This window comes from Alternaria triticimaculans (genome assembly GCF_023758025.1).
Source record: "Alternaria triticimaculans strain BMP 0046 chromosome Unknown scaffold_5, whole genome shotgun sequence".
Lineage (NCBI taxonomy): Eukaryota > Fungi > Ascomycota > Dothideomycetes > Pleosporales > Pleosporaceae > Alternaria > Alternaria triticimaculans.
This window is the reverse complement of record NW_026055962.1, coordinates 934625-955816: the sequence shown is the minus strand read 5'-3', so window position 1 is coordinate 955816 and position 21192 is coordinate 934625. Positions and strand designations below refer to the sequence as shown.

Below are 21192 nucleotides of genomic sequence, written 5' to 3'. Positions count from 1 at the left end.
CACCCAACCCTACCTCTGCCGGCATGTTGGGGGTAGTTTGGGTAGTATCAGCCGTTGTTGGTTGCTTTTGTTCTGGACTCTGACCGCGATGATGTGATTTCATTTGTCCATGTTCCACGACAGTCAATCAAAAGCCTCACTCATGCCGTCGCATTTACGCGAGGTGTGATCCCAAGTACCAGAACCGTACCGATCCAGCTCGGCTACGTATCTGCCAGCCCTAAACCGCAGCGTATCAGTTTCGATTGCTCATCATGTTAATCTAATCAGGTTACATCTTCCGCTGACGTGCATGATCCCCTCCACGCGTTCATCCTTCGTTTACCACAAGTTTGGTGTGCAACACACGAGGGCTTTTACAGGAAGTCGGCATTTGCAGAACTCATCGTTACCGCACCACGCTTCGTTCCACTCTTTACAGCATGAATACCGAATCTTTGCCTCGATAGCGAAATAACCAGTGGTGTGATCTTGGGTTCTTGCTAGAATCCAGTTCAACTGCTCCACATGGGCTTATCCGGACACCCGTAGCCGTCCGTTTCGCGTTCCTCTTCGGATCAGGCATTTATCGTCAGCACACCCCGGATGAAACCAATGCGAGTTGGCAAGGGAACATCGGTGAAGTGCCTGTCGCATGCGTCACTACACTCGTTTCATCTTAATCTTGCTACACAGTGCGGCTCTTGCAGTCGTTGATGTGCGATTAGCATCTGCCCCATCGCAGATCCCCCAGACGTTCGACATTGCGCCCGCGTTCCCGCACCGTGGCAACACCAGTCATGGTCGTTACCAGGAGATGGGGGCTTACCGGCCTGTAATCTAGTTGCTCCTGCACGTGAACCGCCACTGAACACGGCATTTCATGGCTGCCGGTGTGCGATAAACTTATCAAGGTGTCACGGGCACCTTTGATTGCCAAATCCTACAAGGGTTACAAAAAGCACAATATTCGACGATTACCACACAAACTGTGTTGAGGTGACCAACCTGGCAAATATGTGGCCATTTATCACAATTCTGATGTCATGCTTCATGCATCTGCGGTCCGTCGGTAATTCTTGACAAGGTTATGTTTCGTCTGAAGTCTCTCCCGTTTGCTAAGTGTATATGCGCTAGACATCTTAATTCAAAAGATTTCTACGAACGTAGAGCAGATCGCATACGCGCAGTCAGAAATTTGCGTGGTGAACATTGGACCAACAGTTCCTCCCACAGTTGCTCCATGTCGAGGTCCATCTCCTCGATGCCTTTGTCGTTTATCACATACGCAACAACGAATACGGCTCTTGTGATCTTGATCTATGGTGGCTTCTTTGGTGTATTGACGTTGGGGTCATCCTTGATGATCTGGCGGCGCGTCTCAACATAAGAGTGTCCTGCTCAAAGTGGAAGCTGTTGAACCGATCTCCTCTCTCGAGGTTGAGGCTGCCCGAATGAAGTGGGGCGGCGCGGATCAATCTCCGCACCGCCACGCCTGTCAACAGGGCATAGCTGCGGAATTCGCGGCTGTAACCGTGTAGGAATCAACCAACCGACCATCAACAGAAGACGGGCTGTTCTTAACGCTTAATCATGGACCACTTCGTCACCCTACTTCCTCCAGCCGAAAGCGAAGCGAACAGGGTCGAGTATCAACCCACCAACATCGAAGCCGAGGCCAACAAGCAGCGCAGGAAAGTTCAGAACCGAAAGAACCAAAGGGCACATCGTGAGTTTGGTCTTAAGCATCTCGCCCTTGCTGAGCTCATCTCGATAAAGGACTGCGAAACAAAAAGCAAGACCCAGTTTCTGTTCAGACGTCGCGCCCGTTCCAAATTGAGCGCTGGCGCCTGGATGAAGTTGAAGAAAGCCCATCCCATTCCACAGAGCCCACTGCTCAAGATGTGACGATCAACGCATCGATATCCATTCCTGATCGCTCTGTAGTCCTCCGGACGCCGCCTCCATACACCCCGGGTCAAGCTCCCACTACGCTAACACCCCCGTCCATGGTCTTTCCCCTCTCTACGGACCACCTCCTTCACCTAGTACAATACAACGTCTTCCGAGCCTTTGTCTCAAACAAGCGTACTCTAAACGCGCTTCTTACAGGGTGGACATACGAGATGCCTCCTTCCCCAACCACTTGTCCCATCAGCCTTCCCTACATCGACGACACAAACATCTATCCCTTGAATCCCAATATACCTCCTTCACTCTTCCCGACTCGCATCCAGCAAGAGCGTTTGCACTCTTTCTGGATCAACCTCTTTCCTTTTCCTTCAGTGCGCGACAACCTCATCAGGCATGAGGGCCTCTTCGATCACTGGGAGCTACTGCAGGATCTCATTGGCGAGCTCATGGGTGCTACGCCAATGCAAGAGCGACGAGGTACGCCTCTTGCTATCACTGTGTCTGACCCTAAGGTTGTGTCGACACCGCCGACCGCAGTAGTGGGACGTGATGAGGATGAGGTTACTGCAGGTCGCAAGGGACTCATTGTTTGGGGTGAGCCGTACGACATGAAGAGCTGGGAGGCTACCCCTGGCTTTCTGGCTAAGTGGTCGTGGGCTGTACAGGGATGCGACGACCTGCTTGTTTCTAGTAACCGCTGGAGGTTGATGAGGGGAGAGGAACCTTTGCGCATTCCTCTAATGGAAAATTAGTCGATACGTCGAACACGCCCAACGCGAATCGAGCATGATCTACCAGTACAATATCCGATATCACGATTTCACGATAAGAACTATGGCCGGTGATAAGATCAAGTACGGTGTGCTAATGCGTATGGATGTATTCATAGAACTTGTATCATGTGTCTAATTGTACACTGGGTTATCACTGCTGTCCCTTTCTGAACGCTCACTCGTCACTCGGCAATCCCACAAGCTTGAGCGAGTCGTTCCACAGCCTCTCCGCCTTTTCCACATCGTAAGCATGCGGAGCATAACCAAGCGCAGTGTACTTGTCATCGCCTTCTTTGTATGGCTCCGCAACAGCGCAGTCGACGAGGTACTTGCCGCCCTTGTGCTTCCATGTTTCGCTGATCGCTGCCCATACCGATGTTGCAGCACCCTGTTCGACGCTCTTCATGGTTGGATACAAATGTTCCATACCTTTGAATGCGTCCGGGGGCATATGCTGCGTCAGCCCCGTCTGAACGAGGCCGGGATGGACGCTAGTGGCGTGTAGATGGCGCGAGCCATAGCGGCGCTCAATCTCGTTGGCCATGTATATGTTTGCTGTTTTTGACTGGGCATACGCTACGCTGGGGTCGTAACCGTCTTTCTGGAAGTTGTAGTTGTTGGAGTCGTTGATCCCGCAGACGTTGTGCGCTGAGGAAGCGAGACTGACGACGCGAGATGGGCGGCTGGAGCAGGCGGCTGCGATAAGAGCGGGCTCTAGAAGCTTGTAGAAAAGAAAATGCGACAGGTGGTTGGTGCCGAATTGAAGTTCGTGGCCATCTTCCGTAAGGCGATAGTCGGGAATTGCCATAATGCCGGCATTGTTCACGAGTAGATGGACTTTAGAAGTCCTGGTAAGAATGGCGGCGGCGGCGGCACGTACGGAAGAGAGGTTTGCCTGGTCCATCTCGACAATGTGCATACGCGAAGGTTCGAAGATACCAGCAAGGGCAGATTGGGCTTTGCTTGTGTCTCGGGCCGTGAGAAAGAGAATGGCGCCAGTGGTGGCCAGGGCACGAGTGGTTTCAATGCCGATGCCAGAGGAGGTACCAGTGATGACAATGACTTCACCTTTGAGTTTGTTCTCAAGGTTCTCGTCTTTGATGATCTGCAAGGCTGTTGGGCGCGCATCGCCAGGGCCATTCGGCTTAGCATGAGCTTCATCGTAACGAGGCATTCTTGTGTTGGCGGGATGCTGGGAGGGACAAAGGTAGTGGATATGACTTGAGTAGATGCCGTAAGCTGGATATAAAAAAATCTTGAGGGATTGGGTTCTGAGTTTGGACGGAAGGAGAGGTAAGTGAATCATTTATGTACTCAACTCACCCTACCTCTATACACGACACCTTGGACTCATTCGTAGACAGCGTTACTCAAGAAAGACACGACTTAGAAATCACCGTACGCTTTAACATGCTTTCTCGGCGATAAGCTTGAGTGAAGGCTCACACCGCCGCTTCATATCGAAATCTGGGCTTAGTTTACAGGTGCGGTACCTTCGAATTGCAAATTTGAAAGGAGACGCATCATTCGGGCTGTGTGGATGCTTCGGCCCCAAGCTGCGAGCTAGGCTGAAGAGGGTGATAATGTCATCGGGTGGAGCTAGAGCTAGACTGCAGGTACGGCCGAAGATCCTCCGTGGCTCAAACGCACTAGGCCAAAACGGGAGAAAATGTCATCGCACTCTGATGTCGACCCTCAACGGAGGTCTTGGAAGGCAGTACTCAAGATGATATGATCTATTCTTGTTAAATAAGCATCATCCAAAGGACGGCGTTAAGTCATGGACTTACGTGTACCGCCGCGAAGGACTGTTGGCGACCTCGGGAATTTGAGGTAGACAGTCGCTGATGCTACCTAGGTACGCGCGAAACATAAGTAGGCGTCAAGTGCAACCCAATATGCAGTCAATATCTCCAATACTTTCCACTATCTACACCTCCATCTTCAGTTCGCACGAAACTCTACCACAGTCCTCCAACATGGCCTCAACTCCTTCCACACCGAACCTCAGAGAACAAATTGAGGCAACAGCTCGGGCCTTCTTATCAGCATTCGAAGAAGGCGCAGCTCAGAGCAACCCTTCTATTATCAATCGCGACGTTACAGCCGACTGCACACGTCACCTACTTCCCGCATCCGTACCCAAAGCTTTCGGTCTTGCAACAGACTCGTTCTTCGACACGACCAGTTTCCAGGACCTCTTCGGGAATGACATCAAAGTATTGTTGTTCAAGGATAACATCATGTCGAATTTGATCGTCGACACGGAGGCGCGCAGCGCGGCCTTCACAGCTAAATCCGACGTGTATGTTAGGAGCAGTGGAGAGACGTACCCTTTTGAGGGTGCTTGGTTCTTGTACTTTAATGAGGATGGATCTAAGATCAAAAAGGTGGTTGAGTTCTGCGAAAAGGACGCCATCTTGAAGATGGCAAGCGATGTGGCTGCTGCCTAATGAGTCTAGAGTAAATACAGGCTGGAAGCTGAACAGGAGGTAGAGACCAAGATACGGCCAGACTTAGCGAGCACATTCCTAAACAATACTATCTCTTGCAGCTCCTCTGATTGTGTCAGACCATTACGCCCTTAACGAAACCCGGTTTGTCTCTAGGCACAAGTCCAAGTTCACCTCTTCCAACCCCGAAACCATTGAAGAGATAGCCGCGGTCTAGGTTCATGCTGTCCATCAAGTCGGCTATGACATGAGCGGTGGCGATCTGCCAAGGTGGTTCGTAAGCATCATGCCGTTATGTGTGTTGACCCGATTCATGAGAAGCTCCGGAGTGAGTCATTAGACCGAAGTGATCCTTCTGCCCCGCTTGATCGTTTCGCCGTTTAGTGCTGTCAGGACAAAGAACCAATACAATGTCCGTCAGGACTGGTGTATCTGAAGTTGATATGGATTTCATGCTTCCCATGTCGCCGACCGTGGGTTTGTTCCGCTCTAGATCAGTAATCGGGCCAATATTACTAGCATACTTCCGCACAATGATTCAATAGCCACTTATGCAGCGCCCAGGGCTGTGCGCAAGAAGCCAAGCCAATAATGTTCACGTACAGTATAAGACGGGACAGCACTACGCGGTTTTTTATGAAGATAAAGAGAAATCAAACCCTCTTCTTACCACGAGAACATCCTCCAACCATGACCTCTTTCGATGAAACCTTCAATTCTCTTCGTCATCGATTTGAGGAAAACAAGCAGCCTATCCCTCCAGTTACACTTGGCGCCATCAGCAAAAATGGTATGGTACCTAGGAGTCCACCTTTCCCTGTCTCTTGTTTTGTTTCTGCTTTGCTGACCAGACGTGATCAAAAGGTTCTTTCCGCTACATGAAGGCGTTTGAAAAGGAATCCGACGACGCTGAGTCCAATGGTGTGCATTGGCTCGCCTCTTCCACCAAGCTGGTGACTACGATTGCTGTAATGCAATGCGTCGAGAGAGGATTACTAAACCTGAATGACGATATCGCCAAAGTGCTGCCCGAGTGGAAAGATCCGAAGATTCTGACCGGTTTCAATGGAGAGAATGAAGCCCTCTTCAGGCCGGCAACGAAGGCTATCACCCTCCGGTAAGTCTTGATATGTCCAAGGGCTTTCCACGTTTTGCTAACATATTATGTTGGTGACCAGGCAACTGTTGACGCACTCCAGCGGCATGGCTTATACATTCATGGATCCGCTCCTGACCCGCTACGAAGAGCTTCAGGGTAAGCCACTGCCTGGCCCTCCCACATCTGTCGTAAGCTGGCTCACCCCGCTCGCCAATACCATTAGCTTACCACCAAGCGCTATAGGCAGAAAAGTTTCCCCACCACTTTCTCGTGTTTGAATCCGGTGAACGATGGATGTATTCGCCTGGCATTGACTGGGCTGGAGTTTTGGTCGAACGAATCACCTCCATGAAGCTTGGCGAGTACATGCAACGCCATATTTTCGACGTCGTGTCTGCCAATGACGCTACTTTCCATCCCGACCAGCGAGAAGAGACGCGAGCTCGAAAGGCCAAAGTCTGGGAGCGAGTGGGTGAGAGGTTGCAGGAACAGAAGCAGCCTTACTGGCCGGACAGGGTTGAGGCAGATTTTGGAGGGGGAGGTCTGTTCGCAACTGTGGACGACTTGCTCAAAATATACCAAGGTGTCCTGACAGGGGACTTGCTCCGGCCCGAGTCTGTCAAGGAGATGTTCCAGCCTCAGATCGAGACATCCAGAGGCCTCGATCCAGCCGAGTACTCGTTGCCGTCCCGTAACGCTATCTGGAATACTATCCCAGACGACGTCCCTGTCAGCTTTGGAATTGGAGGCTTGATCAACCTCGCTGCAGTACCGAAACGACGCGGAGTGAACTCACTCACCTGGTCGGGCATGCCGAATTGCTACTGGGTAAGTCTTCAAACTGTGGATGTGGACTCTGGCTCATCATCAAACTATAGTGGATCGACCTCAGCAACGGTGTCGCCGGGGTGTATCTCTCTCAGCTTGTACCAACCGGAGATGAGAAGGCTATCGAGCTCTTGACCGAGTTTGAGAAATTTGTGTACTCGAGTTTGGATAAATCTTGAATGTTGATCCGACATAGTATTAGCAAGGCAAGCTGGCTAAGAGAAGATCACACTCAACGAGTATTATGTTGAACGGGTACTCATACTCATCAGAAATTCCATTCCCGTTTCTGTATGATAGTACGGTTGTCTCAATGGGGGTATGAGTCGCTTCTCCTCGTCGAACAGTCTGTGTTGTGTGCCTGCAAATGTAGATGTTAGTATATGTCTTGCGTTGTCTAAGTGACTATGCCCGAATTTCTATAACTCGCAATCCGCTCTGGTCGTGTCAGATCACGCCACCACCTGTCCTTCTCTTCTTTCTCTACACCCTTCTGCGTCGCGAGACTAAGTTCACGTACTTGTTTGCTTAGCCACTAGTTCAAACGTGAGCTTCTTTACGCGCGAGCTTTGCGAACCCTATGTCAGCACGTCCGCAAGTTAACACATCTTTAGCTTAGCATCTTCACACAACAGCTTCGTGACACCCATATTGGTATCCTCCCAAGTTCTCAAGTAGCATCTTCGCCGGTCAGCAGGTCCGCAGATTAGATTGAGGCACGCAAGCTCCGAGGTAAAGATGCGCATGTAATATATCGATTGAACGCGACGCTAGCTGTCTGAACTAGACAGCTCCGATGCTCGCCGGCTGAATCTCGTGAATAGTAGAATGTATGCCCAACGCAGGCCAGACTATTTCTTGCCACCGTTCTTTTTCCAGCCCGCACTTCTGCTCTTTCGTCCGTTGGCACCCTTCTTTTGGCCGCCGCTGCCCTTGAACTTGAGCCCACTCTTGCCCTGCCTCTCACTCGCCCTGTGGCCTTCAAACACGAAACCCTCTTTTGTTTGTGCCTTGGCGACCTTGCCCAGCATCGATCTAGCACGTCCTTGCATCGACTTTTGCTCCTCAGTCAACTTCTGCTTGTAACCGGCACCAGGGTTGCCGCCCGGTCTGGGTGCCTTGGATGGCGGTGGACCTCTTGGCTTCTCCTTGTTCTTCTTCTCCGCTTTGCAACGTGTAATACGGAGTTTGCGAGGGAGCATAGGTGGGTACATCTTTTCGTTGAGTTGCAGCGCGGCTTCGACGCCGTTCTCATCGACGAACTGAACGTAGGCAAAGCCCTTTCCGACTCTTGTCTTGGCATCGCGGACTACGCGCACGCTCTCGATTTTGCCGCATTTGCCAAAGTGTACCCAGAGACCCTCTTCGATGTCGGAGGCGGCCTTCTTCTTCTTGGGCTTCTCGCCTTCTGCCACGGGTGTTTGGGACTCTTCGTCTACGAAGGGAAGGTTGCCGACAAAGACACAGCGGCGGTGGTCGACCTTCATTGGATGGGCTAGTGAATCGACGTGGAGATGACGGTTGAGCAGCATAGAGCCGTTTAGTTTCTTGACAGCTTCTCTTGCGGCTACCTTGGTCGTGTAGACAGCATATGCGTTCGTGCTCTTGGTAGTCGCGTCTATGATATCCTTGGTTGCAAAGGCAGCGCGTTTGGGAAGCGAGGGGTCGAGAGCCGTTGATCGGAAACGTATCGACTCGATCTTGTGCGGGGGCTTGTTATCGGCGAGGTCAGGTATGAAGGACTCCAAGTGCTTCTTGAGAGCCTTTTCTGCGGGCTTTGAGCTTATGCACTCGACTGAGACGTTGCTCAGGAAGACAGTGCGGGACGCCTTCTCCACCTCGGATGCGCTCTCGTCGGTCTTCTCCATAAGTGACTCATGCTTGGGAATTGCGATGTCTTCGGCCTTGTCCGCGTCCTTGGTCTCTTTGCCCTCATCTGCCTCATCCTCAGACTCGTCCTCGTCGTCCTCGTCTGAAGAATCCTCGTCCTCCTCTTCCTCGGTCTTGCGCTTCTTCTGTCTTTGCTCCTCCTCCTTCTCCTCCTCGCGCGCTACTTTGCGCATATAAGCATCCTCGATCTCCTCCTTGTCGCCGCGCTTGCGCTTCTTTGGCTTTTCCTTTGCGCCGTGCAGTACGGCTTCACCCAGTTTTGCTAGGGCGGCCTCGTCTTCAGATTCAGCGTCGTCGCTGGCATCCGACATGTCCTCATCTTCGTCTTCCTCTTCGTCCTCATCGTCGGAAGGCAGGCTTTCGGATGCCGAGCTCAGTTCCGCATCGTTCGCATCGCCTTCGTCTTCATCTTCGCTGGGTTTTTTGGTCGCTTTCGCTTGTTCGCGCGCTTGGTACCGTGACTTTGAAGGCGCTTGCACAGGTCCGGCCTGAGAATTATTAGCAATCACTCTCTAGCACAGACATGCGATCAACGTACACTGGCAGCAAACAGCGATGCTAGCGCCGGGTCAAACGCCTTTTTGTCGACTTTGATGAGGGACTTGTCTGGCTTGTCTGGCTTGTGGCTCTTCTTGGGCGTGTCAGTCTTAGCCGAGCGTTTGTCCTTTGACTTGGCCATGGCGACAATGGAGATGTTGGTGTTGGCGACAGCAAGCTCGTCAAAAAGTTTTGGTGGAGACGCTTCACGACGGATGTGCACTAGGCCCAGCTGGGTGGTGCAGGCGGCAGAACGACACCGCCCGGGGCAGGGCAGTGCGGTCATTTGCAAGCCTCAGGGCCTCTCCCGGCCGTCGACCCGCTTCAGAGCGCAGTTTACACCATCCCGACCGAGCTGCCCTCCGCATTCACCACGCACACAGGAATGCCCGTCGCTGTCCCGCGTTTGCACCCCCTCCCGTACAAACATCGCAGATCTGCCACCCGGTCGCTCCTGCCTGAGACATCCCCACACGCTCCCTCGACGCCCGCGTCCCTCACACCCGCAGCTCTGTTTTTGACCGCTCGCCGGGCCCTGCATCCTCCACCCCCAAGAACGCCCATATCGCATCGCGAAGGCCCACGACACCGTCCACGGCATATTTTTACGACATTGGGCACGCGGTGAGGCTGTCTTCGGCGTGGGCGCACTATGAGCGCGCCCGAACAGACCAGACGGAGCACCTCGAGAACAGCTGCCGGCCCCAGCGAGGACGTCGCGCACACTCAAAGTACGTTGTCAACTCTTCTATCCCGACCCCGATGCGCTTTTTCGGCTTTCCAAAGGGCGACGCTGCGCCTTGAGTCGCCGCTGGAGAGACTGTCGATCTTTGCGTCAACAAACGAGGCGACGACAGCGTCGCGAACCTGCCTCTCTCACCGCGTCTATTACCCACGCCGTCCGAACCTGCACCAGATCTAACAGCCCCTCCCAGGTCCGACTTCGACCCTCACCACAGAACTACCTGACCCCACCTCCACCACCTCTCCCTCCAACCACTCTGCGCCAGCGCAGATACCCACACCAGCTGACCAGGACCCCACCGCGATCGCTGCTGCGATGCTGTCCACCATGGCAGCTCCGACCACAGTGCTCACCGAGTCGCTACCTACAGAACAAGCTCCTAATGGCTTCGATGATGTTGCCGACAACGGCTCTAGCAGCTTGAGCGAGCTCGGAGACGCATCGGACGATCAGTCAGAGTCAACACCACGGCCAGCTGCAGTAGCCGATATGGACGAGGATGATTCAGAGGCCGAGACCGAGCGACTGGACAACACGCCTCGAAAGTTCGCGCGCACAGCGACGGAGACGTCATTACTCTCTGAGCCCATCCACACAAGAACACCGAGCAAGCTCGCGCATTCCAAGACCATCGAGCACGACGAATCTGCCCCACCCACACCATCTGCGATTACAGACGATGTTACCATGGGCGAAGCACCTACAACTGAAAACCCTCTGCATTCTCTTTCGCTGATCGCAGCATCAGAGGCGGCAAATCTCGAACACGTGGGCATGAAAAGAAAGCGCAGCAGTGCCGAGGGAAGCCCAGTGGACGAGCGTGAAGAGGAACCATTACGGAAACGAAGCGTAAACGCGAAGGGTTCGGCGCTCGATGGCCTGGCTGATGCCGCAGCAGACAGGCAGGGGCAGATGGACGCAGACGAAGAGCTCGAGAACGCCGAAGAGCACCTGTCGGCACTGGCTCGCGAGGAGCTAGAGCTCGAGGAGCGACAAGCCAACATTGCTGCCCAGACTGTCAGTGAAATGGCCACCGTCGCGAAGCACACAAAACCAAGGAAAGGCGGCAGAAGAGGGAAACGGAAGACGGAAGACGCTAGCTATGCCTACGCCGAGCCGTTTGCAGCTGCTGAAGCCCACGAGGCTGAAGCTGAGGGCGAGCATGACGATGAAGACAGCGCCGTGCTCGATGAGGAGGTCACCAAGAAGAAGCAGGCGATCGATGAGCTTGCAAAGATTGAGAAGAAGTTCAAGCTTTTCCGAGAGAAGTAAGCAATTCACTCAGGGCATGATCAGAAGGATCAGCTACTAACCGTTACCAGGCTATGCGACGAGCAAATAGCGCAACTCGAACGAGAGCTCGACATGCTCAAGCAGCCAAACTGTGTCCACCCTGAGTACGTTGCTATGATCAAATGCGTAGACGATCGACGCGCCGACAAGATCGCATACGAGACGAGGCTTTTGGAATACAAACAGAAGAACCTCGAGATAATCACAGCAGCAGAGCGGCATCAGATGCACAGCCAGTACTTCCAGACTGTGCGCCACATCCGCGAGGACATTCTCGAAGAGTGCAACCAGCGGGTATTCGAACTACAACGCGGACGACGTCAGCTTGGCTGCGATGACACTGAGTACATGGCGCGATTACCTGAGAAGCGATCCGACCAGATCCGACACCAAACAGCATACAACCTCGAGGTCTCCATTCTTTCAGGTGTCGCCAAGTACGTTGGGTTCCCAGCCGCCCCGGACATCAGCGCTGCGCGACCAACCGAGATCGACGAGGATCTTCGAGCAATGAAGGTAAGTGGCTGAACGCATCTGCTAGAGAACTAGCAGCTGATTCGGCGCGTTAGATTGCAACGCGTGCTCCAGTGCCGCCCCCCTCGTTCCGCACCTACAACAGAACGACAACAGCGGACGAGGCAGCTGCAGAAGAACAATTCCTAGAAAGCACGCCATGGGCCAATCCACGACATCCTTCACATCAAGAGAGTCGGTACCCTCCAGGGCCGTCACGAGTACCTAGCTACCAGACACCAGCTGGTCAGCGTCGAATGGTCGACCTCTCAGCTCCCAACGGATCTGCCTCCACCATCGAAGCGAATTCCAACCCTCCGTCGTCGAATGCTCACAACGCCAACGGTCTGCTAGGCGAAGCAGAATCACCGGTCCTACACATGAAACGCGCACCAGTCGACCACATCACATACGCCGAGACACCTGGCTCAGATCCTCGCAACAACATGGGTGTTCTCAGTAGGGAAACGTACGGGATGATGTCGAGCCCCGCGGCACAGCACATGGAGATACCCCACGAGCAGGTTGGGCCACGCTGGGTTGGCAGCATGCGACCCATGAACGCAGAGCCAAACACTGCGCCAGGACCACTAGGTGCAGCCCGACCAGATGCGGCGCGAGCACCTCTCCCACAACGCAGTGGTCTCGGCACGATCAGCGTTGGCAGCGGCTTATTCGGACGGTGACTCGAATAAGCCTCACTGAACCATTGTTCTCATATCTGTTTTACTATCTGTTGCGTCATACCAGCAAAGTTTCATTGGGCGGCGTTTTCCTTGCGTTAGACTTGGGGGTTTTGCATCCATAGCGGGCTGGCCAGGTAACATGAGCATGACATGATGGGAGGTATAATCCCTTTGGCGTTACCTCGCAGGCAGGCAGGCAGGCAGTCCTTATCTCCGCTTCCATGTTTTACCTCCCATGGAGGCTATGTCCATGTCCCCTTTTATTTCCGTTATGTTCGAGTTCATACTTAGACTCTTGGTGAGCGGGCTGTGCAATGAGTGGGTATGGTTTTAGGGAATGACGGAGATGATACCTTTTGAGAGTCGCCTTGAGCGTAATCAATGATATTTTATGCATCGAACTGGGTTGACGTTTTCGTATGTGTTTCCCCTCGCTCCAAACGCTGCATCAGTTGTCGAGCTTGTATTTTGACTCTGTACAGACACCACAGAGACTCCAAAGCAGCAGGAATTCAAGTGATATGCTCTGTCCATGAGACTCGGCGGAAGTGCGACAAAGTCATGGGGAGGTGTTTGTCAATCTTAAAAGTGGAATAGCAGAAAGCCATCCACCCGATGAAATGTGCTTTTTAGTGAGAGGGTCTGAAGGGTAAATCAGAAGAGAAGACCAGAAAACACGGAAGGCACAGCTTTATAGATTCCCAGAAACGCAGTCTTACTCATCGAAGATGGCAATATTCTTTTGGAGATGCCAGGCATACACATAATTTTGGTATCGCAAAATTTTTAAAGCTGGCGGTGCGTCTTGCACACGTCCATGGGAACAGTCACTTTTGACTTTTGAGAAAGAGGAAGCGAGACATGACATACTTCGGCACGCGTTTTGCTCTTACAGAACATGACTCTAGTGATAAGAATATCGTAAAGTCAGGCGCAGGCTTGTACATTTGAATCCTTCTTAGCCCCATCGTCATTGCGGTAAATGGTTTTGGAAAATTGTCGCCCATGTGGACGATATCTGGCTTTTTGGAAATGAGAATTGGATGCTGTGTTGTGCTGGGAGAGATAGAGCGACATGATGTCTTATATACTGTTCTGGGAGCGTTGACCGAGAGGTAGTTGGCTACCAGGCCGTGGTAGAGCATGCCCGCCGGCTTAGTCGTCAGGATTTGACTGATCGATCTGCGTATTTCGAATCGACAAGGAACAAAAGTCATGTTGCCACGGTGGGTCCACTGTGCTGTGGAATGCAGTACAGTAGCGGATCAAATTCGTATTGAAAACTCTACCGCGAAGCGAAGAGGAAAATAGAGTGAGTCAAGGCGCTTGATCGTCGTGATCACGTTGCGATATGGCCACGAGGCACATGCGTCAAAGTGGAGATCCCATGTGACAACCTGGAGAGCTCCAGCGGCAACCTGCATGTGTCGGTTCGTAGCAGTTTTGTCAAATTAGCTTTTCGGATATGCAGTGATAGATGTGTGACTGGAGATGCGGCTCGTAGTGAAGTGTCATGAGGCTCACGTGTTGTCAATTACATACATACCCTTCGGAGATCTGCCAACTACACGGAAGGGAGACAATGTTGAACCACGACAGCGTCGGTATGTTCACGTTTTCTTCTGATCCAAGTGAAAGTTTGATTGTAAGAGGAGGGGAAAAGAGAATGTAGGATGCAGGTTTCTACGTCATCGTGGAATGTATCAGCCACATGAGAGGATGGGCTTTCGGCACATAACTTCGGTATACGCTCGAAACTACCGGCGAAGCTCGAGCTTTGTCGATCATGAAGAACGGCTGCTTGCGATTTTGCTCGCCAAACGCGTGAAGATAGTCACCACTAGGACAAGTGGGAACCCAGAGTCGAGGCGAGACGGCCAGTGTTACTGAAGAGGTTGGTAGTCTTGGTATCGTCTTGGACTCATGTTGATAGGGAGTCTCTTTTTGCCGGTGGTAGGAGTAAGTACACATGTGGTGTAGAGGCAGCTGGATGTTGAAGTTTTGATCCCTAAGCGCAGTCACATATAGACATGGAGTCTCGAAAAAGGGTGGCCTATGAGGGCTGCAAGACCAAAGGGGTTGAAAAATCAATTGGATGACTCTCAATTAGGAAGTACCAATGGCAGCTCCTTGCAGCGTAGTCGATAATGCCCTTGCATATAGAAACGGCTTTGGCTAGTCACCCGAGAGTGGTGGTCGTTTTCGTCAAGCCCACGTTTTGATCGTCGGCCCCTGGCAGATGCCGATGCGTGATGCCGGTGACTGACCGTTTGGTACAGGCAACCGAGAGATCGACCCGCGTAGATCCGAGGGTGGTAAACGAAGACCACGCGAGTGAGTTACCTATGTTTGCGTAAAGGCAATTGCCGATGCCTGCCTTGGCCGCATGTCGTCACGCGTGGCTCTGGAGATACAAAGTTTGGTTACCGAAACGTTGGCTCGTTGCAGAGGGCGCGGCCCGAAAGTGACAGCTGGAGCTGACTTGCGGCTGAGCAGAGTGGGGACTCAGCTTGTATGACCTTCTCGATAGTAGGTTGCCTGAGTGTCATAGAGGGTGGGATCTGTAAGGATTGTTCTCCTGAATTTGCAGCACTCGATGGTTTCGCTGGTCTTTGCTACGTGGAGATCGTCGACCTCGCGTAACTGGACGACGACACGTGCACGGAAGTTGCCATCTGCTAACGCGTTAGTCAATCGTAAGGGTGCCATTGCGCTGGATTGTGAAGAAACCTTTGGATGTGCGTCGGGATGCTTGCGTCTAGTATACGCAATCCCGAAGATTTGCGCCATCATGGCTGGAACAGAAAAGCAAAACCGCAGGGTTCCGCGCTCGTGATCTGGGGATTTCGACTTCGGACCGACAACGAACCAGCGAAACCTGAAGCGCGCCACACATCATTCGCAAAGTATCGTGATCCTGAGGGATGCGCACGCATGTTTTGCTTGAATCGAGGAAGACGCTGCGAGTCAAATCTCATGCCATCGCTAAATTGCCCCACTCATACCGACTCGGATAGTGACGATTCTCACGAAGAAAGGGGACATTGGACGCGATAGCGACGGAGTTTCACGCAATCGCATGGGTCTGTTTCGAGCGTGCATCAGGTATACCTTGTAGGGCTGAGGTATCAGCCGGGATACGTTTTGCAGCCATGTCATGGAACGTCGACGACTTCGAGAACTTTTCCCGTGGCAATGCTGTTGAGTAACGCTGGTGCACAAAATTTCTCACACCAATCAATGACCGCGAAAGACATGATGCTTCGGACGCGGCTGAAAGATTTCGGGGGTATAGCTCCTAGATCATTTCGATTTTTCCGGATGCTCGACATGATTGAGGGCCTCGCTTCTTAGCTCAGAGACGGCGAGATTGGAACCGTACCAGGAAGTTGCTGATGCTCAACAAAACGGCTGGGTCCTCGAGGCTACCACAGACCTTGGGTATGCTAAAGAATGCGTGCCACACCTTGCTGCGACACAGTGGTTTGGAACGTTAGCCGAAGAAATGGCCGTTTCCAGGCCATCAGATTCCTGCACTCCGCAGTCTCTCCCGTCAGTGACACTCAGACCAGCGTCCAAATGACATGTGAACAAAAGCGGCACGTTTGTATGCAGCTCTGATGATGAGTAGTAAGACGAATGTCGTGAAACACATGGAAAGGCTGCATTCCTGCCTCGCGTATCGCGAATACCGCATCGGTCTCCACAAGTCGATCGTCGACGTTGTGAGAGTCAGTGAACATGATCTTCGAAAAGCAAATGGGCCCCCATGTGATTTTTCTGAGCCGCGAAGAGTGCAGCGGTAGCGGTCGAAGCTCGGCGGCGGTTGAGCGGACGCGAGGTGGAGCAAACGGCATGCACGCGTGTTAGTGGCGTACGTACGCCAAGCTGTTTACCTGTGCGCAAAATCGCTCGTCTGTGGCGTTGCGGAACGAACCACCATCTTTGGTCAACCTTCCGGGCTCTCGAAGGCTTCAACACACGCGGAAGTAAACACGCTATGGCAGGGTATGCAATTGAATGGCAATGATCGGGGAATTCTCACATGAGTTTCGTATGTTCTGTGCTAACCAGGCAGATAGATAAGGTTGCTGGTAGCCAGGGTGCATACGAAGGACGTGTCTCCTTTCCTGGACCTCATGAGCGACCTGCATATTAGGCGAAGTCCACTTAGCGTCGACAAACCACTGTTCCTGAAAAGTATAACCTCCGTCGTCGGTAGCGTCTGCCCTGCGAAGCGTCAGCAAGGGCCCACTTCGACTGGTCTGGGGCAACACCTCCATTCGCCCTGGGTTTCAGCCGACCCATTGGTTGTATTCAATAATCATGGAATCTAGTGCAAGTCATTCCGTGCATATGGCAGGGATCATCTCTACGGCGAGACATACACCTCTGGTACGGAAGATGCATGACCCTCGAAGAGCAGCACTAGAGGTGGTCCAGCCCCACTGTGTACCTCAATCTGCACTTGCCGTCCCCCAGGCCCAATGGTTAAATGTACCTGCAGTTATTCCCTTCCCTTATGGTCTCATATAGAGCAGGCCCCGGAAACTAAGCGACCGGGTCTGGCACTCTTGACAGCTCTTGATGTTCTCCGACCTCCCACGGAGTTTATAGTAAGGGTCTGAACCGGTCCATCGCAGTCTTTTCCATTCCGCCTCACACTTCCTGGCCGTTCGATCGTACACGAAGGTCGTGTGCGAGTACGAAGAAGGATGAGGCCCCTTCATTTGCTCTTCCCATTGCTGGCATGGGTACAGCTGGTAGTCGCTCAGGAATCGGCTCTACTGGCAGTGATTGAGCAACTTCCTCAATGCGCGGTACGTTCAAACGGAGTAATATCCCCAGCATTTATTGACTGTTTTCCAGCAAGTGTGTCTTGCCACTGCAGTTGCCCAATCGCCAGTACAGCATACAGACCAGGCCTCTGTATGTGCAGATGCCAAACTGCAAGGCGAGGTAGAGGCATGTGTCATGAAGTCATGCACACTGAGACAGAGTTTGAGTGAGTGCTCCAGGCTATGTCAGCATGCTTACTGTTGCTGATTACGATTCTTAGCAACCAAAAATGTTACTACAACAAGTTGTCACGCTCCGATCCGTTACTCCGGCGATTCAATTCGTGTATCCAACTTGATTCTTTCGATCGTCACCGCCGTTTGTGCGCTCTCCAGGATCATATACAAAGCCGTTTTCTCCGTCGGTGAACTTGGCTACGACGACTACAGTGTCTTGGCCGCACTAATAGCTGGTGTTCCATCTGTGGTCATCATCGATAGGGCTATTGTTCCAAACGGTCTAGGACGAGACGTATGGACCGTCAGCTTCCAACAAATCACCGACTTCGTCAGATATCTTTACGCTCTGGAAGTCCTCTATTTCATTCAGGTTGCGCTTCTGAAGCTTACGCTATTATTCTTCTTCCTGCGAATATTCCCGAAACCCAGCATCAGGCGACTACTATGGGCAACCATCGCCTTCAACTGCCTCAACGGTCTTGCCTTCACGTTGGTGGCTATCTTTCAATGCCGACCGATCTCTTTTTACTGGACCAAATGGGATGGAGAAGGATCCGGCCAATGTATCGACATCAATGGGTTAGCGTGGACAAATGCCATCATCAGCATTGTCTTGGACATCTGGATGCTCGCTTTGCCCTTGTATGAGGTGTTCCACCTGCAGCTCTCCTGGCGCAAGAAGCTTAGCGTCGCTGTTATGTTCTGCGTCGGTACATTGTAAGTTTTGCTTCCAACGGTCTACCGACGATAATTACTGACTCAAACCTCAGTGTGACCATCATTTCAATCCTTCGTCTATCCTCTCTCGTCAACTTCGCGGCCTCATCCAATCCAACATGGGATCAAGCGGATGTTATCAATTGGTCTAACATCGAGATCAATGTCGGCATTATCTGCGCTTGCCTGCCTGCGCTACGCGTGATACTCGTACACTTATTCCCCAAGATCCTCGGCACAACCAAAGCCACCGAACGACCTTACTACGCATACGGTAGCCAAAGTCATGGCATGAAGAAGGGCGGCAGTGCGCTGGCCAGTGGTCCAGGACGATCGGCAGTCTCGAACGGCGCGCGAGACCCAAACGCTATCACATACACCAAGACTTTCGAAATACGGCATGCCGATCATGATGAGCAATCACTTGTGCAAATGGAGATGGACCAGTTTGGACCACATAAGCCGAAAAATACGAGTAGCAGCACCAGCATTTCGAGTTTCTAGATACCACTTATTAAAGATACCCTAATTCCTTTCTCAACGCTCGGCAGTGCGGCTCTTAAAGACCCAGAACGTGATGTATGGTACATGTCAACATTGGTATTTTGCGACCATGTAAGCAGATGCGGTCTCCTCGGTGTTGTACCGGTCGCTGTTTGTATCAGATGCCGTACTTCCTCAGATTCTCTGCAGAGCCGGAGTAATAGACCGTGAACTCCTCGCCCTCCTTGACATCTCGAACGGTCTTGAACACCATCTGCTCCAGCTGTTGATCCCAATGCCTCCTGACGTTTGAGTGGCTTTCGTGATTGAACATGGACCCAGTCAAAAGAACCATTCCAATTTGGCCAAATGAAGCCTCACCTTCGAATGCATTAGAGTTTACGCAACCCACGACTGCATCAAGAAGACGATGATGAGCAATATCCATCGTCTTTGTGAACGGTGTCTCATCAGGTTGAGCGTTGTGCAAGAGCAAGATAGCCTCCAAGGCTCCCTTGGGCAAGAGGAGTAAGAGTGGAGGCATGAACTCGCCGTATGGCATCACCAGGACAGGCGACTCCTGCAAGACGATCTCGCCAGCTTTGATTTCGCGGGTTGCAACGACACCGCGGCCTTTGCCTTCGATGGAGACTATCTTGTAAGGCGCTCCAGTCGGTGATCGCATGAAAGCGCTAGGGTTCTCGCCGCCGGCTGCGTACTCCTCCCACGCGCGACTGATGCTCCGGTATGTGGCTTCTTTCATTTCTTCTGATGGAATTAACATCTCATCAAGTTTGCCACGCAGCTTGGACGGCATGGGTCGTCTTTGATGTGTCTGTAACATCTCATTTGGTGCGGGGGCGTTTGTGAAGCATTGGTCCAATATGTCTCTCTTAGGACCGGTAAGGCGGTATGGCTCCAGGGCTTCTGAGTCGCCCATATTGATCGTAAGAAGATTGAGTTGATTAGAAGATAGGTTCTCACGGAGGCGGCGGCCCACGACTATGTATCGGGTACGCAGTGTTTATTGGGAAAGACGATGTTTGGCATCCATGGATCGCTGCGCGTCCATCCCTGAGGCTCGGCCCAAGTGGGGTTAGTTCCTTGGCGCAGGATCTATTACAAAGGAGTCGCATCCATGGATCCTTTTGTTCATCAAAGTGGTGGCAATACTCTCTAAAGACGCTTCCGTTAGCAGTAGACAGTGAATCTTTGTTTCCCTAACTGTGGTTACATGTTTGCAACCCGCAACCACAATCGTCAAAGACACGTCTCTCGCGGCGATCGAGACTCATTGTATCGCCCCGAGGTCCTCTTCGTCATGCTTCCGCCACCGGGTCTGCCATCGCCCTTTGGGTGTATTCGGCAAAGTTGAATCCCAAGGTTGTCAGAATCGCCTTACAGTGTATGGTACCGGGAAGGCTGGCATTGCGGGCAGAATATAAGGGCAGTTGCAGTGGGCGGGGGGTTGAGCCGATGCACACAGCCACTGTCATCTGCACCTCGGGCGGTTAACGCAGCTGTACCATTTCTGCCTTGCCCCTACTCATGTCGAAGGAGATAACGAGCGGATACAGATACTTCCCTTGGAACGAACTGAAAATTTCCTGCCCACAGTGATATCTGCGGCATCCGTCAACAGCCTGCTGCTGTATTACAATACGCAGCAGCTTGCGCGATCCAATCTGTGGCCCCGCACAGGTCCTCCACACGTCCGACAGCTCTCAGCAACCGCAACCTACGAGGTGTTGGTGGACAGAAACCGACGTTCCTCTCCTCCAAGGCATGATTGGTCTTTGAGTTGAAGGGATCATGCGCCTCCTACACGCTAGAACTCTTGAGTTCGAAGTCTTCCACGATGATCAAATTCCGCGATACGTAATACTTTCCCACACTTGGGGAGACGAAGAGGTCAGCTACCAGGAAATGCGCTTCCTGCAACAATACAACGCTTTGCCAGCCGAACTAGAGGAAGACATAATCTTCGTAGCCGCGATAAAGATGTCGGTTGGATTGGACATTCTATTGGACAGTAGGGCGATCGAGAGTCGCACTGGTTACAGCAAAATTCAGGAAACGGCTAACATCGCAAGGGAGAAGGGAATGGACTATTTCTGGATAGATACTTGTTGTATTGATAAGAGCAGCAGCGCGGAGCTGCAGGAGGCAATCAATTCCATGTACCGATGGTACCAGCATTCAAGCTTCTGTGCTGTACACCTGGAGGGTGTTGACATCACGCATTATAAAAGTTGGGGGGAGAT

At 52.3% G+C, this 21192-nt stretch overlaps 8 protein-coding genes across 8 annotated transcripts; 5 read left to right on the top strand and 3 right to left on the bottom strand.

Moving 5' to 3' along the window:
- Positions 1 to 1572: 1572 nt before the first annotated feature.
- Positions 1573 to 2645, top strand: J4E78_004638 (uncharacterized protein; the record flags this gene model as incomplete). Its single annotated transcript, XM_049365266.1, has 2 exons — positions 1573 to 1708; positions 1759 to 2645. The coding sequence occupies 2 exons, from the start codon at positions 1573 to 1575 to the stop codon at positions 2643 to 2645; spliced, it is 1023 nt and encodes a 340-aa protein (XP_049223067.1).
- A 196-nt stretch (positions 2646 to 2841) lies between these two features.
- On the bottom strand, positions 2842 to 3840 carry J4E78_004637 (uncharacterized protein; the record flags this gene model as incomplete). Its single annotated transcript, XM_049365265.1, has 1 exon — positions 2842 to 3840. The coding sequence occupies one exon, from the start codon at positions 3838 to 3840 to the stop codon at positions 2842 to 2844; it is 999 nt and encodes a 332-aa protein (XP_049223066.1).
- A 724-nt stretch (positions 3841 to 4564) lies between these two features.
- On the top strand, positions 4565 to 5119 carry J4E78_004636 (uncharacterized protein; the record flags this gene model as incomplete). The annotated part of the gene is made up of 2 exons (XM_049365264.1): positions 4565 to 4569; positions 4615 to 5119. 2 exons carry the CDS (start codon positions 4565 to 4567, stop codon positions 5117 to 5119), a joined length of 510 nt encoding a protein of 169 aa, XP_049223065.1.
- An 878-nt stretch (positions 5120 to 5997) lies between these two features.
- J4E78_004635 (uncharacterized protein) lies at positions 5998 to 7225 on the top strand (the record flags this gene model as incomplete). The annotated part of the gene is made up of 4 exons (XM_049365263.1): positions 5998 to 6236; positions 6319 to 6406; positions 6462 to 7046; positions 7097 to 7225. 4 exons carry the CDS (start codon positions 5998 to 6000, stop codon positions 7223 to 7225), a joined length of 1041 nt encoding a protein of 346 aa, XP_049223064.1.
- A 672-nt stretch (positions 7226 to 7897) lies between these two features.
- Positions 7898 to 9615, bottom strand: J4E78_004634 (uncharacterized protein; the record flags this gene model as incomplete). Its single annotated transcript, XM_049365262.1, has 2 exons — positions 7898 to 9424; positions 9475 to 9615. 2 exons carry the CDS (start codon positions 9613 to 9615, stop codon positions 7898 to 7900), a joined length of 1668 nt encoding a protein of 555 aa, XP_049223063.1.
- A 510-nt stretch (positions 9616 to 10125) lies between these two features.
- Positions 10126 to 12710, top strand: J4E78_004633 (uncharacterized protein; the record flags this gene model as incomplete). Its single annotated transcript, XM_049365261.1, has 4 exons — positions 10126 to 10204; positions 10409 to 11486; positions 11541 to 12027; positions 12081 to 12710. The coding sequence occupies 4 exons, from the start codon at positions 10126 to 10128 to the stop codon at positions 12708 to 12710; spliced, it is 2274 nt and encodes a 757-aa protein (XP_049223062.1).
- A 4715-nt stretch (positions 12711 to 17425) lies between these two features.
- On the top strand, positions 17426 to 18949 carry J4E78_004632 (uncharacterized protein; the record flags this gene model as incomplete). The annotated part of the gene is made up of 4 exons (XM_049365260.1): positions 17426 to 17530; positions 17580 to 17715; positions 17770 to 18445; positions 18499 to 18949. 4 exons carry the CDS (start codon positions 17426 to 17428, stop codon positions 18947 to 18949), a joined length of 1368 nt encoding a protein of 455 aa, XP_049223061.1.
- Positions 18950 to 19106: 157 nt separating this feature from the next.
- Positions 19107 to 19868, bottom strand: J4E78_004631 (uncharacterized protein; the record flags this gene model as incomplete). The annotated part of the gene is made up of 1 exon (XM_049365259.1): positions 19107 to 19868. The coding sequence occupies one exon, from the start codon at positions 19866 to 19868 to the stop codon at positions 19107 to 19109; it is 762 nt and encodes a 253-aa protein (XP_049223060.1).
- Positions 19869 to 21192: the final 1324 nt, after the last annotated feature.